Here is a 16,900-nt window from a genome sequence, read left to right as displayed (position 1 = left end):
GTTGAGCACCCACTTCCTGGCTGACAGGCAGCCCCTGTATTCCTCATGTGGTAGAAGGAAAAGGAGCCCTCATCTCTCTTCCTCTTCTTCTAGGAACACGAATTCCATCATGGGGCCCACCTTGATGAATTCATCTACATCTAATTATCTCCCAAAGGCTCCACTTTGGGGGGGGGGGGAGTCAGAGCCTCAACTTATGAATTTGGGAAACTGGAGAAGGAAGCAGGAAGGTCGGTAAAAACATTCAGTTCATAACAGTCAGAGATTCTCCGTGTTTAAAGTATGGACTAAACAGGTAGCAGATTTGGAATCTAATATACATTTATTAACAACATTAAACTAGGGCATCACAGGATATATAGTGATTCTAATGATCTAAAGAATAGAATGGAACATAAATATTAGAGAAATGCAAATCAAAACTACAATGAGGTACCATCTCACACTGGTCAGAATGGCCATCATTAAAAAGTCGACAAATAACAAATGGTGGAGAGGGTGTGCAGAAACGAAAACCCTCTTACAATGTTGGTGGGAATGTAAACTGGTATAGCCACTATGAAAAACATGATAGAGGTTCCTCAAAAAACAAAAAACAGAGCTAACATATGATACGGCAATTCCACTCCTGGGCATATACCCAGACAAAATTGTAATTTGAGAAGATACATGCACTCCCATGTTCACAGCAGCACTATTTACAATAGCCAAGACATGGAAACAACCGAAATGTCCTCTGACAAATGAACAGCCAAAGAAGATGAGGTATATACATACGGTGGAATACTACTCAGCCACAAAAAAAGGATGGATACCATTTGCAGCAACATGGAAGGACCTCGAGACTATCATACTAAGCAAAGTAAGGCTGGCTTCCTGGTGGCTCCAACAGTAGATAATCCACCTGCAGTGTGGGAGACCTGGGTCCATTCCCTGGGTTGGGAAGATCCCCTGGAGGAAGGCATGGCAACCCACTCCAGTGTTCTTGCCTGGAGAAATCCCACGGGCAGAGGAGCCTGGCAGGCTACAGTCCACGGGGTTGCACAGAGTCAGACACAACTGAGCAACTAAACAGCAGCAACAGGCACACACAGGCAAAGTAAGTCAGAAATAGAAAAACAAAATATCATATAATATCACTTACATATGGAATCTAAAATACAAATGAACGTATCTATGAAACAGAATCACAGACACAGAGAACAGACTTGTGGTTGCCAAGGGGGTTGGGTGGGGGGAAGGACTGGGAGCCTGGGATTAGCAGATATTAACTGTTATTTATAGGATGAATAAACAACAAGGTCCTACTGTATAGCACAGGGAACTATATTCAATATCCTGTGATAAACCATAATGGGAAAGAATATGAAAAAGAATATATATATATGTATTATATAACTGTATTGGTGTATAGCAGAAATTAACATTAGTAAATCAACTATACTTCAATAAAATATTTTTTTAAAAAAGGAATAGGGCAGAACAGCTGTGACTGTCCATTACAGGGAAACTGCATCATATACAGGGTTATACTCCAAAGGAAGACAAGAGTAACATGTCATCAAAATTATCCTGGAGAATCCCTCAGAAAGGTGCCATGGTGAAGACCAAGGGACTCTTGAAATCCCACAGGTACACTGGAGACATTTCTGTGGAAGGGCACCAGATACAGCTGGGAGCTACATTCACTCGGCAAGTTGTTCACACTGTTAAAGGAACAGAGTCCAACAAAGGGAAGAGCCATTTCATAACCACAGTCATTTGGCAGCACATTGATGAATTAGCCAATGCAATTTTAATTGTTGTTACCCACTCCCTTTCTTTGTTGCATGGGTGGAGTTGAATTCATTTGGATCAAAGGCACATGTGATGAGCACCACTGCACTAACAACATCTCTTACTTGTTATCCTAAAAACATCTTCTTTTGTTCCCTTGAGGAATCAAGCAAGAAGGGTGAGTAGATCCGTTTCAATTCACCATGACCATTGTAAAACAAAAAATAAATCTAGAGCGCCTTCGGGGAGGATTCCATGCAGAAGCAGAATTGAATGCTGCACCATATTTTCTTTCTGCCTTGACATCACTGTGTCAAGCCCATTCTTTCTTCCCTGTCTTCTTCCAAGTTTCTCTCAGACCTAGTACTTGAGTTTTTGAATTATTAATTTCCCAAATATGCTGGCTTGCAATTTTCTGACTTGAACCTGATTTCATTACTGCTTGCACACAAGGCCAGCCTCTCCTGATTCTTCTGTAAGGCCTTGGGCCCCCGCGTTGCTTACAGCACTGTCCAACTTAATAACTCTGGGTCTGTCTCCAGCAACCACCAGGCATCTCAATCATCCCACAGACAAAACTGCTTGCAGGCAAAACCACCATGACACTCTCAGAATTCTGAGAAACCACTCCAAGTCACGATGTTTTTATTCAGAGAATTTGGGATTATCAAGGTGAACAGGTAAGATGCTAAACTCATGCCTATGACTGTGAAAAATAACCCTGCACAACTTCTCTTCAAACCAGCAACATCTGTGACTACAAAACCACATCAACCTTCATCCCCACCCACTATGAACACGGTGGGAACTGACATTGAGGTACAGACCCAAAGCATGAAATGAAAATTCCATCAGAGAATGATCTTCCCAGATACATATATAGATCCAGGGACCAAAGCCACCACAGCTGAATGCTGCTTCCTTTTTTGAAACTCAGTATTGCAACACTTCAATCTCTAGGAATGTATCCTTCACAGAAATGTTCAAAAGACACACATATCAAGACACTTATTTATGATGGGCACTGCTTGTTACAGAAAAATCAGAAACAATGTAGAGGTCTACAATTAATAGGAAAGTGGAAATAGCATGAGAGTTCACCCACAGAAAACAACACTAGACACATATTTAAAAGAATTAAGTAGTTCACCCTCCACTGGAGTCTATATTCTTCAAGGATAAGGATTTGCTTCTGTTTTGATCACTACTGTAAGCCCAATACTCAAAACAGCAGCAGGCACATAGTGAGTGCTCCACAAATATTTGTTGAGTAAATATATTGCTAGGTGAGCAAAGCTAGTGGCAAAACATTATCAACATACAACCCATTTTGCATGAAATTAAATCAGAGTAATGTTAGAGCCTCTTGATGAAGGTGAAAGAGGACAGTGATAAAGCCGGCTTAAAACTCAACATTCAAAAAACTAAGATCATGGCATCCAGTCCCATCACTTCATGGCAAATAAATAGAGAAAAAAATGGAAACAGTGACAGACTTTATCTTCTTGGGCTCCAAAATCACTGGAGATGGTGACTGCAGCCACGAAATTAAAAGACACCTGCTCTTGGAAGAAAAGCTATGACAAACATAGACAGTGTATTAAAAAGCAGAGACATCACTGTGCCAACAAAGATCCATATAGTCAAAGCTATGGATTTTTCAGCAGTCATGTACGGAAGTGAGTGTTGGATCATAAAGAAGATTAAGCACCAAAGAACTGATACTTTCAAACTGTGGTGCTGGAGAAGACTCTTGACAGTCCCCTGGACAACAAGAGAGATCAAACCAGTCAATCCAAAAGGAAATCAACCCTAAATATTCATTGGAAGGACTGATGCTGAAGCTCCAATACTTTGGCCACCTGGCACAAAGAACAGACTCAATAGAAAAGACCCTGATGCCAGGAAAGACTGCACACAGAAGAAGGGGGCGACAAAGGACAGGATGGTTGGATGGCATCACCAACTCAAAGGACATGAGGTCTGAGCAAACTCCAGGGGACAGTGAAGGACAAAGGAGCCTGGTGTGCTGCAGTCCGTGGAGTCACAAAGAGTTGGACACGACTGAGCAACTGAACAAAAAAATGTCAGAATACACATGGTAAAGGGTTCATTTGTTCAAGCTACTTGATTGGTACGTGGGGGTTTGTGACACTTGTCTCTTTACTGTTAAGATACGTTTGAACAATTCCACAGTAAATATCTTATAAGGACAAAAGAAAAGTTGCAATACTATGCACTGAACCATTAACAGTAGTTATCTTAGGTAAGATTTTGAGGGATTTTCTTCCATTCTGATCTTTTATATTTAACTTTGTATTTTTTTAATTTTTATTGAAATATAGCTGATTTACAATGTTGTGTTTTCAGGTATACAGCAAAGTGATTCAGCTATATATATATATATGTATGTATTTTAGATTCTTTTCCATTATAGGTTATTACAAGATAGTGAATATAGTTCCCTGTGCTATAGGTCCTTGTTGGTTACCTATTTTATGTATAGTAGTGTGTACATGTTAATCCCAACTCCTAATTTATCCCTTCCCCACCTTATACTTTGGTAGCTATAGGTTTGTTTTCTATGTCTCTAAGTCTCATTTCTGTTTTGTAAATAAGTGCACTTGTATCGGTTGTTAGGATTCCATATATAAGTGATATCATATATTTGACTTTCTCTTAGTATGATAATCTCTGGGTCCATCCATGTTGCGACAAGTAACTTTGTATTATGCTTACAATGGCAGGGGGTGGGGAGGGTGGGAGGAGGAGGAACTTAAAAGTACTATTTTGCCCAAAGTACTAAGATTTTGAACATATAGAAGAGTTTGCCTGCAGTGAATGTAGCTGAAAGAGGGTAAAATTTCAGCCACTGTCAAATCACCAAGAAAAGTCCAACTTTAACAATTATCAACACTTTTGATAATTTTTTTATAATTATCAACACTTTTTTTGGTCTGCATGTTTTAACATCACACTTATTTTTTACATAAAATATGTGATATACTGCTTAAGATTTTGCTACTTATTCTGTTCATCAGCAATAGTCAGTCAACCAATATTTATTAAACAACTTCTGTGTGTGTCCATGCATACTTGATCATGTCTGACATTTTGTAACCTCATGGACTGTAGCCTGCCAGGCTCCTCCATCCATGGAATCTTCCAGGCAAGAATACTGGTGTGGGTTGCCACTTCTTTCTCTGGGGGGGTCTTCCCAACTCAGGGATCAAACCTATGTCTCTTCCATCTCCCGCATTGGCAGAAGGATTCTTCACCACTGTACCACCCGGAGAGTCCCACCGTCTGTGTACCAGACCCAGTTTTAGGCAAAAAGGCTAGCTTAGCAATTAAGAAACAAAGAACTCCTCCCTGATTCCCAAATGCCAGCTCCCTGCCCTCCCTTGGCCCAAACTAGGGGCACTGCTTCAGGGCTGTATTATTCTGTCTCACTTCCTCCAACAGTCCCAGAAGAAATTTTCCATCTCTATGGCAAGCTTCAAGAAACTTATGTGGTAATAGCTCTTGGACCCTTCTTCCCACAGAAAAATGAAGCTTACATTCCAAAACAGAAATTCAAAGAGGGGGGAAAAAAACATACTAATGCAATCACTCTTTTCCAATCAATTTCTCAACCATCCTCTCCAGGAGGCCTCTTTAAAAATATGAAACAGTTTCCTGAAAGAGAAATCTATTAGAAAAATCTACATTTCACAAGTCTAGCCTCCTGATTACTAAATGAGTCTAGAAGAACCACTGCTTTAAAGGATGATCCTAACTGGCGGGCAATCTCAAGAAGGTGCATGTTGAAAGCTCAGTAAATTAGTCTTGTCACAAGCTTCTCCTTCCCCTCCTACTCCCTATTTGAGAGTTTAAATACTCAACAAAATAAGGTTGGAGCTTATTCAAACAAATACAGAATCAAGAACAAATATGCCAAGTGCATTTTAAAGTTAAAAGTACACAATATGTTAAACATTGAGGTTTATGGTTATCATTATTGGGCAATATTTACTGAGTGTCTCTACGTGCCAAGCAACATAAGCCTGGACTGTGCACTATCTCATTCAATCCCTATATCAGATATGCCTTTTCCCCCATTGTTCAGATGAGGACACTGAGAACAGACAAGTAAATACTGATGTCACTTACGAGACATACGTTGGTTTTATCCATTCAAAACTCCCAGGTCCTTTAGGCAATAGCACATCCCTCATTCCATGAGGTCCCAGTGATCATGGTGCCCTGGAGCCCTGGGCACCTAGATGAGGCCAATCACAATACTTCACACCCTGGCCCAGTGACTGGTCAAGGGATGGGCAAGTGACCCAAAGCAGAGCCAATGAGAATCTTCCCTGAGACTGCACGAATAGAGACAGTAGACGATACACGCTGGGTACAGTTGGGTAGCCAGCATCCAAAGACAGTGCCCAACGCATGTGTTTTGTTGCTCCCTGGCACAAGAAATCTGGGTGGCCCTACTGCCTCACTGCAAACCATGGAATGCAGCCAAAGAGATTCTATGTCCCTTCCAGACCTAAGCCCTGAGAAGGCCTGGCAGCTTCCACTTTTGTACTTGGAAACCCTGAGTTGCCATAGAGGACATCTAGACATCTCTGCTAGAGTGACAGCGTAGACCACGGGTCAGTAGCTTTGTCTCAAAGCATCAGAGAGTAAACATTTTGGGTGTTGTAGTTCATATGGTCACACCTACTCAAACGCCTTGTGATGTGACAGCAGCCATAGGGAACAGGTGAAGCCGCGTTCCAGGAGAATTTTGTTTACAAAGCAGGCATCCCAGGCTGTAGTTGGCTGACCCATCATGGACAGACCACACAGAATAGCCATATGGAGAGCAAGAAGCTCTGAGACTTCAGAGAGAGAGAGACAGGTCTACTAGTCTCAGAGTCCTGCGGGAGCCCAGCCTTCTAGGCAACATGCCAGACAATGGGCGGGTCATCCATTCCAGCCCAGATGCCCGCAATCCTGACCCATGCTGCATGGAATGGAAGAATTCTCAGCTAAGCCTAGTCGACCCACAGAATCATGATTCTTGTTTTAAGCCACTAAATTTTAGGGTGGTTGGTTACACTGGAAAGTCATGTGAGACGTGGTTTCTTTCAGACTTGGCACTGTCCGCCTTTGAAGCCAGATAATTCTGTGTGGTGGGGGCCATCCTGTGCATCGCAGGATGTTTATCAGCATCTCTGGGCTCCACTTATTAGCTACCGAGGGCACCCTCCCTGCCAGCTATGACAACCAAAACTGTCTCCAGATACTGCCACACGTCCCTGGGGGAGGCGAAATCACCACTGATTGAGAAATACTGGTGTCAGGTGAAAAAATACAAAACTAGGAACCAGCAAGCAGCCAACTTCCCCACCACGTGCAAGTCAAGTAGAGTCAAGAACAGGGTGAGGGCAAGGCCAGTTTATGACTTTCATAGTCCCTAGGCACTTGCCTTCATCAGCCCCTTGGCCCATTAAAAGAAAAAAAAAATTATATAAATATATTGTTGTGACCACATTGGTATAAATATGAATATAATCCAGAATCATTATAGATTATTATTATACCCATATTTTTTATGATTTTTAAGTGAAGTAAAATTAAACAAATTACAATAATTTTGAATACTGTAGATGCTAAGCACTGTGTTCACAATGCCTAATGAATAATCAGCCCTGAGTGAATATAATGAAGGAGCCAGAGACGTTAAGTCCTTGGAACCAGCCATGCCTAAAATTTGACCCATCCCTGGACTCTCAGTTTCATAAGCCAAAAAAATTTACTTTTGGGGATAAACAACAAGGTCCTACTGTATAGCACAGGGAACTATATTGAATATCCCACGGTAAATCATAATGGAAAGAAATATGAAAAAGAGTGTGTATATATATAACTGAATCACTTCACTGTACAGTAGAAAGTAACACAACATTGTGTATCAACTATACTTCAATAATTTTTTAATTCACTTTTTGGCCTAAGCTAGTTTGAGTTGAGTTTCCATCACTCACAATCAAGAGGCGTGATTTATCCGGTCTCCTAGCAACAGCAGGTGGAAGCTGACCATGAAGCTGGGTCCATCTAAAGCAGAAATTCCTACCCACTCCTCCCTCCGACCACAAATGCATCCCACCTCCAGTATCCTTCTCATTCTCACTAAGCAGGACAATTTTCAAGAAAAAGTTCTCCCCACACTTACACTTCTGGACAAAGTTGCTCACGTGCTTAATCTTCATCAAAGCCGGCTGACTGCATTCTTTAAAGAGAACAAAGAGGGCATCTAATATCGCTTCTCGGGAAAGAAGAGACATCTGCTGTTGAGTCATGGAGGGTGGTTTCCCCTAAAAACAGCAAACAGCAGATGGAGACACTGTCAATAATGAAAAGCTTTGATCAATAACATCCACGCAGAGTAAATTGCAAGCCACCAACTCAACTAACTGCTCACGACACATGCTAGCAGCGGAATTTGGTGGCCTCATCCTTTAAAGTGACGTCCATTGACAGTCATTAAGTTATCACTTGTATGTGGGCTTCTTCCTCCTGCACCTGGGGAGAAAAACTTCATCAGCACACCATGAATAAGAAACAGTTCTTCTGTCTTGGCAGTCTGAGGCTCATGGAGACATTTACTCTGGACCCTGCTGGTCCCGTCCCATCTCCGTGCCTCTTCAGGAGGACACAATGAATGCCTCTTCCTCCGTGTTCCTACAGGTTTGTTTAACATAACTTCAGTTTCTTTAATTCACTCAAACAATAAAGGGTCGTATGAATGGAGTGTCTGCACTAAAGCTGAATTTATTCATGATTTCAGGCAACAGTTGCAAACTGGCAGACTGCATCTAGCCCACAGACATGTTTTGTTTGGCCTGTTATATTTAAAATAATTTATCTGCCAATATTGAAAAAATCAGGAGATTTCACACCAAAAGAAAAGGGATGGGGGAAGGGGAGGATTTCTGGCTTCTCCTGAGACACAGGCAGATCTGGCAACCCTATACCACATTCCTGTCTGGGGAGGCTGAGTTGCAGCTGAGGAGCATTGCCCCTCTAGAAAGTGGATGTGTTCAGCATTTCACTGCAGACTCAACTCACAGCTCTTCCATCTGGCCCATTTGACTCCTTTACACTCACTGTCTGGCCACCCAAGACTGAGTTCACACCCCTGGTCTAGAGCAATGAATCCCACGTGCCACGGACTATATGCAGTTCTCTCTGCAAAGCTGGCCACCAACAATTCTTCTAACGCTAAAAGCACTTGCCACTGCATCAAGTGTCAGAGTCTATTTCTTCTCCCCATGAATCTGTGCTGTCGCCATGACTCATGTGAAACAACAGAACGTAACACAGGTGACCCAGTGCCAGTTCAAGATGTACCCCTTAAGAAGTCTGGCAGCTTCTACTTTTGTCTTTTGGGGGAAGCCAGCCGCCAAGTTGAGAAGTTTGGGCTAGACCAGGTGACAAGTCAAATCTCACCCACTGTCTGTTTTTATAAATAAAGTTTTATTGGAACACAGCCATGCCTATTAATTTACACATCATCTATGGCTGTGTGTGCACGTGTGTGTGTGTGTGTGTGTGTGTGTGTGTGTTAGTTGTTCAGTCTCATGTAGCTCTTTGCGATCCTACGGACTGTAGCCTGCCAGGCTCCTCTGTCTGTCCATGGAATTCTCCAGGCAAGAATACTGGAATGGGTTGCCATTTGCTTCTCCAGGGGATCTTCCAAACCCAGGGACTGAACTCAGGTCTCCTGCATTGCAGGCAGATTCTTTACTGTCTGAGCTTCTGTGCTATAAAGAGAATGGCAGAGTTCAGTAGTTGCAGCAGAGACCTTAGGACCAATGTACTATTCACAGAAAAAATTACAAGCCCCAGGTTAGATTGAGTAACAAAAGACCTTTGGAGAAGAGGTCACTGGACGAACTGAGGCACCCCAGTCAGCAGTTGGCACCCAGCGGTTTTAGTCCCAGCCAAGCTCCCAACTCAATACAACCCACGAGTGACCCCAACAGAAGAATCACCTAGTTTCATGCAGCCAACCCACGGAATTCTAAGAAAAAGCAAACCACTGTTGCTTTAAACTTTGTGAGCGCTTTGTTACTCAGCCCTGGATGACAGAAACAAACTGACTGTAACAGCCCAATGGCAGCCTCCTCAGCCAGAACCAGAAGCATGATGGGCCCTTTCCTGCCCACTCCCTGGCACTGGCCAGCACACACCATTAAAGCAGGGGTCACTCCACTGCACCTCTCTGCACGCGGCTGAATCCAGCCCACCAGGTCGGTCCACGCCCACCACTAACCCACTGCCCAAGTGGTAGACGGGAGCTCCGCTCCCAGGATGCCAACTTCTAAGCCACCTCATCAGTCACCAACTGGCCAGTGAAGCCAGCTGAGGCCACAGCATCTGCCGCCTCAGATAACCAGGCTCTACTGAGAGCCAGAGAACAACGATGCTAGAGCAGCCCAGACTTCCTCAGAGCCTGCCGCTTTCTGGTGTCGTGTGGCACCTTCCTACTCTGGGTGTAACAGCCACAAGGCAGGCACAAGCTATAGGGGCCCTGCTCAGCACCACAGTGGACCTACCCACAAGCAAGCGACCAGTTAGTGGCCCTGCTGACCATTGGTCAGTGCCACAGTGGGCCCCTCCCCCAAGCAAGCAACCGTTAGTGAGCAACTGTCAACCAGCCACTTTGAGTGGTCCTGCCCAGCCATTGGTCAATGCCACAGTGGGGCCCTCCCCCAAGCAAGCAACCTGTTAGTGAGCAACTGTCAACCAGCCACTTTCGGTGGTCCTGCTTAGCCACTGGTCAGTGCCACAGTGGGCCCCTCCCCTTCTTGTATATAAAGGGAGCCAGAACTCGACTGAGGGAAGATGGTTTTCTGAGATGCCAGTCTACCATCTTCTCCTTCTGCTAGGTTTCCAATTAAAGTAGTTATTCCTTGTTCCAACAGCTCATCTCCTGATTTATTGGCCTGTCCCGTGGCAAGCAGAACAAGCTTGGGTTCAGTAACATGACTATCTTTGAGTCACCTGGAGGGAGAATTTAACTAAAAACCAAAAACCAGATTCTCAGGTACCATCCCCAACCTACTGAATTAGAATTTACAAGTCTGTAGCTAAGAATATATTTCAATAACACGTCCTCCCAAGACAGTCAGACCTCAGCCAGGTTTGTGAAGCACTGAGTCAGACCACACTATCCGTCACTTTAGAGTTCTGCCACTTCCTGGGAAAATAAGATTCCTAGTTTTTCTCTCCTTTGATGAGTTTAGACTAACTAAGCAGCAGTTCCCAAATATAGTACTGAGTCTTTAACAAAGTTTTCAAGTCTGTCATAAAGTAAGAAAAAGTGAACACTGCATGATGACTCTTTTATAAAGCTAAGTGTATTCAAATTGTAAATGGTCCTTTATTCTGAAATAACATCCTTCCCCTTGTGGTATTTTTTAAAATGTTCTCTCTTTATGAAATAAAAGGACCAGAAGATACTAGCGTTTTCTTTTTTGTGTTTTTTTACATCCCTTACTTAGCAAAATACAAAGTTGGCAAACCTTGGTCAGCCTAGCAAATCTGTAAAATTTCGCTGGCTCAAAAATCTAAAAGCCTGCCAACCAGTGACCTGGAACTCTTGGGGAGGTACTTACCGTTAAGTAGAAACTGAGACCCTGTCTAAATGGAAAACAAAACTACTCTCTATCCAAACCTCATTAAAAGGACACTGGGATAGGGATAAAGTGGGATAATCAGTTAGTTTAGAAATCCCACGAGGGGATTAAAGACAAGAGGGAATTTTAAGGACATGTGGGAGACTGCTGTAAGCTAATGACCACTCTAGAAAAGAACCCAGTAACCTAGCAACAATCTCCCCTCATAGCTCAGACGGTAAAGAATCCGCCTGCAATGTGGGAGACCCAGGTTCAGTCCCTGGTTGAGAAGCTCCCCCTGGAAAAGGGAATGTCTACCCACTCCAGTATTCTTGCCTGGGGAATTCTATGGACAGAGGAACCTGGCAGGCTACAGTCCATGGGATCACAAAGAGTTGGACACAAAGGAGCGACTGCCACTTTCACCTCAGTAACAATCTACACTACCCTGAAAGAAGACCAGATGCATACAATTGCCAGGCACATTCAAGCCACAGGTGCCAATAGTTTAAACACAAAACAATAGATATCGGGTCTGAATCTTGTTACGTGAAATCAGGGAGTTACTGGTCCTTGAAGAATAGCATTTCTGCAGGTAGTCAAGACAGGAATAGAGGGGAAAAGGGAAAGAAACTAGGTGAAAGGGGTCATAATATCAAAAACTTGAGATGAATTACCATATTTTAGTATATATTACCTTTCTTCTGTTAATATATATATGATTTAAATAGCGCCATGACAGTCCTCATTAACCATACAGGGTCAAAGGAGAACTAAAGACCTAAGCCTTGAACAGCTACCCCAAAATGAGGAAGGTGGTATACTCCACTCCCCACTTTTTCTTTGACTATAAAAATGTAGCCCTCTTTGTTCTCAGTGCTGTGTTCCCCTGCCAGACCATTTGTGTCTCTCACAAGCATCCTCTGCTAATAAATTCACTCTTTTGCCGTTTCTGTGCTGAAAAGAACTTGAGCTTCAGTAAGTTCTGATACAAGGTGAGCAGTTTCAATTAAAAGACGAGTTTGATCCACACTGCAACAGAAGACCCAGTGCAGCCAAATTTAAAAAATTTAAAAAAAAATAGTGCGTTCAAGTCCCCTCCTAACTCAGGAATGATGGATTTAAGTCCCAATCTGAGTTTTGGCTGGGTTCAAGTCCCACCCAAGAAGGAGTGGGGTTTCAGCTGGATGGGGGGCAAAAACAGTATCTTTATCCTTCTTATATCAAAGCAAGTGCTAGAGTTATGCTATGCTTGCAAATAACAGCTTTTCAGGGTGCAGGGTGGAACTTGTTTAAAAAAAAAAAGGATGAATTGGGGATTTACACACAATCTTTGCTGGTATAATGACATTAAATACAAGATACACTTACTAAACTCTGATATACACTGGCAATGTTGCCCAGCAGTTACACACCCACACCAAAAATGGGGTATGGCTTTGTCATTCAACAGCTGCGTGATTCTGAGCAAGTCTCTGTCCCTCTCCATATCTGCACATTATAAGAATTTTGTCATAAGTTGGACATTTTTGAGTAAATTAATGGGTTAAAAAGTGGTGCCCTCCAGTCAGCTGAGGTTAAAAATAGACCATTCATAAGAGAAAAACACCTCATGACTTAAATGGTGACCCACAGAACAACCTAAGCTTTCATTCTGATCTGTCTGAACATTCCCCAATACCAAAATCTTGGGGAAAATGTCCTCAAGAACATATTAGTAATGAAACTAATATAACATTGTAAATCACCTTAGATTTATCATCATACAGCTAATCCTACAAAAATGCCTTATTTAGTAGTTACTGCTAAGTGAACATAAATTTATTATTACTGTAGCTAATACTATTTCTACACCCATCATAATAATAGTTATCATTTATAAAGGGCTGGGCAAGAACTAAGTACATGAATTATCTCATTTAATCATCATAACTTTGTAAATTAGGTGCTATAACTTCTATTATAATACAAAGAAAGGAAAATGGATCTAGAGAAGGCAACTGACTCACCCAAGGTAACACAGCTAATACAATCTGGGGCCAGGATTCAAATCTAAACCTTCACCACTATCTGTATTTTCTCTTGGACTTATCCAACAAGGATTTCTACAACAAACAAAAGAATTAGAAATCTACTTGGGAAAAAATCTCACACCATTAAGTTTTAATCCTTTTGGGGGTGATGGAAATGGTCTATATCTTGAGAGGAATGTGGGTTGTACAGGTTTGGTATTCATCAAAACTTTTTTAAAATATAAACATCCCTTGAATGAAAAAGACTTCTATATTTCTATAGAGTTACATCTATAGAAATTCCAGTCAAAAGAGTGTCTTTGTTCGTTTACTTTTCCTTCTTTAATAAAAGGGCAAACTTTAGTGCAAAAGTGTAACATGTGTGAAATTCTCAAAAAGGTCCCCCTTCCAGGGCAAGTTCAGCTATCCACTCCTGGCACAATGGCTCCTTTTTCTACAACTTTCAGCATATATAAAACACCAAAGGGGATTTCTCCTAGATTCGCCTCAGTCCTCTAACAAATTCCTATAACTTCTGAGTCACAAAGAGGTTCCAAGGAAACAAAGGTGAGCAAAGTTGACAAGCCAGTCTGTTACCTGGAAGAAAAGATTCAGCCTGGAGGCCCGGCTGGCAATGGATTCAACAGCATCAGTGTCCAGCAGATTCCGTGCTCCATACTTAAACTTCAACATCTCCCCACTGGTGATGAAAGTAGACAGGAGGAGGTTAGTGTGTTCCGCTGATTTGAGCGCGAAGGGTTGGAGAGATCCTGAGCTTTCCCTCAAGATATCAGGGGTAGGGAGGTGAAAAATCAGCCACCACTGGGTCTTGGGAAGCTCAGTCTGGAGATTAAAAATCAGACTTTTATTCAGTGTAACAGGAGTAACATTGCAACACTTATCTGACATACTCAGTTACTTAAAATTTGTTTTATAACTGCAGACAGTGACTGCAGCCATGAAATTAAAAGATGCTTGCTTCTAGGAAGAAAAGCTATATGACAAATCTAAACAGCATACCAAAAAGGAGAGAGATCACTTTGCCAACAAAGAACTGTATAATCAAAGCTATGGATTTTCCAATAATCATGTACGGATGTGAGAGCTGGACCATAAAGAAGGCTAAGCACCCAAGAATTGATGCATTTGAATTGTGGTGATAGAGAAGACTCTTGAAAGTGCTTTGGACAGCAAGGAAATCAAACCAGTCAATCCTAAAGAAAATAAACCCTAAATATTCATTGGAAGGACTGATGCTGAAGCGCCATTACTTTAGCCACCTGACGCAAAGAGCTGACTCACTGGAAAAGACCCTGATGCTGGGAAAAACTGAGGGCAGGAGGAGTAGGGGCAACAGAGGATGAGATGGTTGGATGGCATCACTAACTCAATGGACATGAGTTTGAGCAAACTCTGGGAGAAAATGAAGGACAGGGAAGCTTGGCAAGCTGCAGTCCATGCGGTCACAAAGAGTCAGACATGACTTTTAACCACTGAACAACAACAACAACGCCCCTTAGAATATAAGCTCCATCAGGGCAGGGACTTTTATTCTAATATATATAGCCTGGCACATAAATGCTAATAAACAGTTATTGAACAAATGATTGAAAATAAGTAAATTACATAATACAGGTATGTTGGAAGCTATGGGGTTCAAAAAAAAAATAAGAAAAAACAAATGAAGGAATTGGGGCATGGTAGTAAATGTATAACAGTGTAGTCAAAGTAACTTCACCATTCAGTTCAGCTGTGTCCGACTCTGTGCGACCCCATGGACTGCAGCACGCCAGGCTTCCTGTCCATCACCAACTCAGGAAGTTGTTCAAATTCACGTCCATCGAGTTGGTGATGCCGTCTAACCATATCATTCTCTGCTGTCCCCTTCTCCTCCTGCCTTCAATCTTTCCCAGCATCAAGATCTTTTTTAAGGAGTCAGTTCTTCGCATGAGGTGGCCAAAGTTTTGGAGCTTCAGCTTCAGCATCAGTCCTTCCAATTGATTCAGTTCAGGATTGATATAAGGATTGAGTGGTTTCATCTCCTTGCAGTCCAAGGGACTCTCAAGTCTTCTCCAACACCACTTCACTGAACAGGTAACATTTGCGCCAAAATCTGAAGGGAGTAGCAGCAAGCCTTGCAGATATTTGGGTAAAGAAAAGTATCCTGGGGTCAGAGGGAACAGCCAGAGCTAAGGTTCTGAGACAAGACCTAACAGTAACTGGGAAACCATGAAGGGATGGGACAGAGTGAAAGAGGCAGGAAGTAGGCGCTGGCGGGTTGGGGCCAAGAGTATGAAGACACCAAAGTTAAGGTCACACAGATTCTAAGGCGCTGCCGGCCCCGACTTGCAATGCCGACAGGAGGCAGGGCAGAAGAAACACAGGACCCCACCCAGTTGGAGAAAGGAAATTCCTCTAGCCGCAGCACAGCCTAGCCAACCCTTCCGGCTCGGACGGGGGATAAGCCCTTGCACCGCCAGCCTGGGAAGACCTTCCCGACCCCCCGCAGCCCTCAGGGCGGGACCGCCGCCCTCCCTGCTGCGAGAGGCAAAGCCGGGGTTGGTGTGGTGGAGGAGGCCCTTCCCTTGGTCTTGCAAAGTAGGGTGAGGGAGAATTGGGCTTGGGGAGAGCAGACTCACCGTTCCGCCTACCCCGCTGTCTGCGCGCCGCTCGGCCCCGTGCCTCCCGCGGCAGCGTTTGAACACTGGGAACGGCGTAGGTGGGGCCAGCCACGTCTGGACCAATCAGTGTTCCAGCTCGTATGATGGACAGTTCTATCTCAACCAGGTCCTGCCCAAGTCCTTAAAGGGACCGAGGAAGTGAAAGAGAGGGCCAATGAAATTGTTTCTTCCGACCCGGCAGGGCAGGTCTTGGAAGTTTGAAATTGGCGGTTAAGCAGAAGGATGCAAGGTTTGAGGGCGCGTCTGTTTGTCTGGGATGTCTGAGGAGAATGCTGGGGCAGTGGCCCTTGCTCTCATGGCCACCTGCAAGGAGGAAGGCAGCCCAGCCGCTCTGATTGGTGATCTTGTTCATCAATCCTGACTAAAGTAAAAGTACTTGTTACTTTGTTAAATAAACCAGCTGGTTCTCAGGCTACAGCTGAGGCTTTGAGTTTGAGATTCCACCTGCCTCAGTGACTGGTTGTCGACTGCAACAAAAAGGCGATGATATTGAAGCTGTCTCATAGAACATTTTAAAATAAAGACAAGAGACTTAAACAGTCGAAATCCAAAAGGCCAACAAATATATGAAAAGCTACTCAACGTTACTCATCATCAGAAAATAAGAAAACTAAACCCAGAAAGATATACAATAACAGGCAGCCAGATTGGGGCGGATTGGTGGGGAGGAGGTCTGACAGTGTCGGCAAGACTTGGCGGTACACAGCTGCTGCTGCTAAGTCACTTCAGTCGTATCTGACTCTTTGTGACCCCATAGACGGAAGCCCACCAGGCT

The 16,900-nt window shown here is 43.2% G+C and overlaps 1 protein-coding gene across 3 annotated transcripts in view; it reads right to left on the bottom strand.

Annotated features, from left to right (window-relative positions):
- The window catches only part of CIT (citron rho-interacting serine/threonine kinase), a 174,898-nt gene extending 158,762 nt beyond the window's left edge, over positions 1-16,136 (bottom strand). For all 3 annotated transcript variants that reach the window (XM_088828200.1, XM_088828201.1, XM_088828202.1), the window contains exons 1-3: positions 16,084-16,136; positions 14,042-14,144; positions 7,985-8,126 (exon numbers count right to left, since the gene is read on the bottom strand). In XM_088828200.1, the coding sequence (XP_088684326.1) occupies positions 7,985-8,126; positions 14,042-14,137 (238 nt within the window). In that variant the 5' untranslated portion in view covers positions 14,138-14,144; positions 16,084-16,136. The remainder of the gene's footprint in view (positions 1-7,984; positions 8,127-14,041; positions 14,145-16,083) is intronic.
- Positions 16,137-16,900: the final 764 nt, after the last annotated feature.

This window comes from Moschus berezovskii, chromosome 19 (assembly GCF_049115385.1).
Source record: "Moschus berezovskii isolate FMDL1 chromosome 19, NW_MosBer_1.0, whole genome shotgun sequence".
NCBI classification, from domain to species: domain Eukaryota; kingdom Metazoa; phylum Chordata; class Mammalia; order Artiodactyla; family Moschidae; genus Moschus; species Moschus berezovskii.
This window is presented reverse-complemented; position numbering and strand designations above follow the sequence as displayed.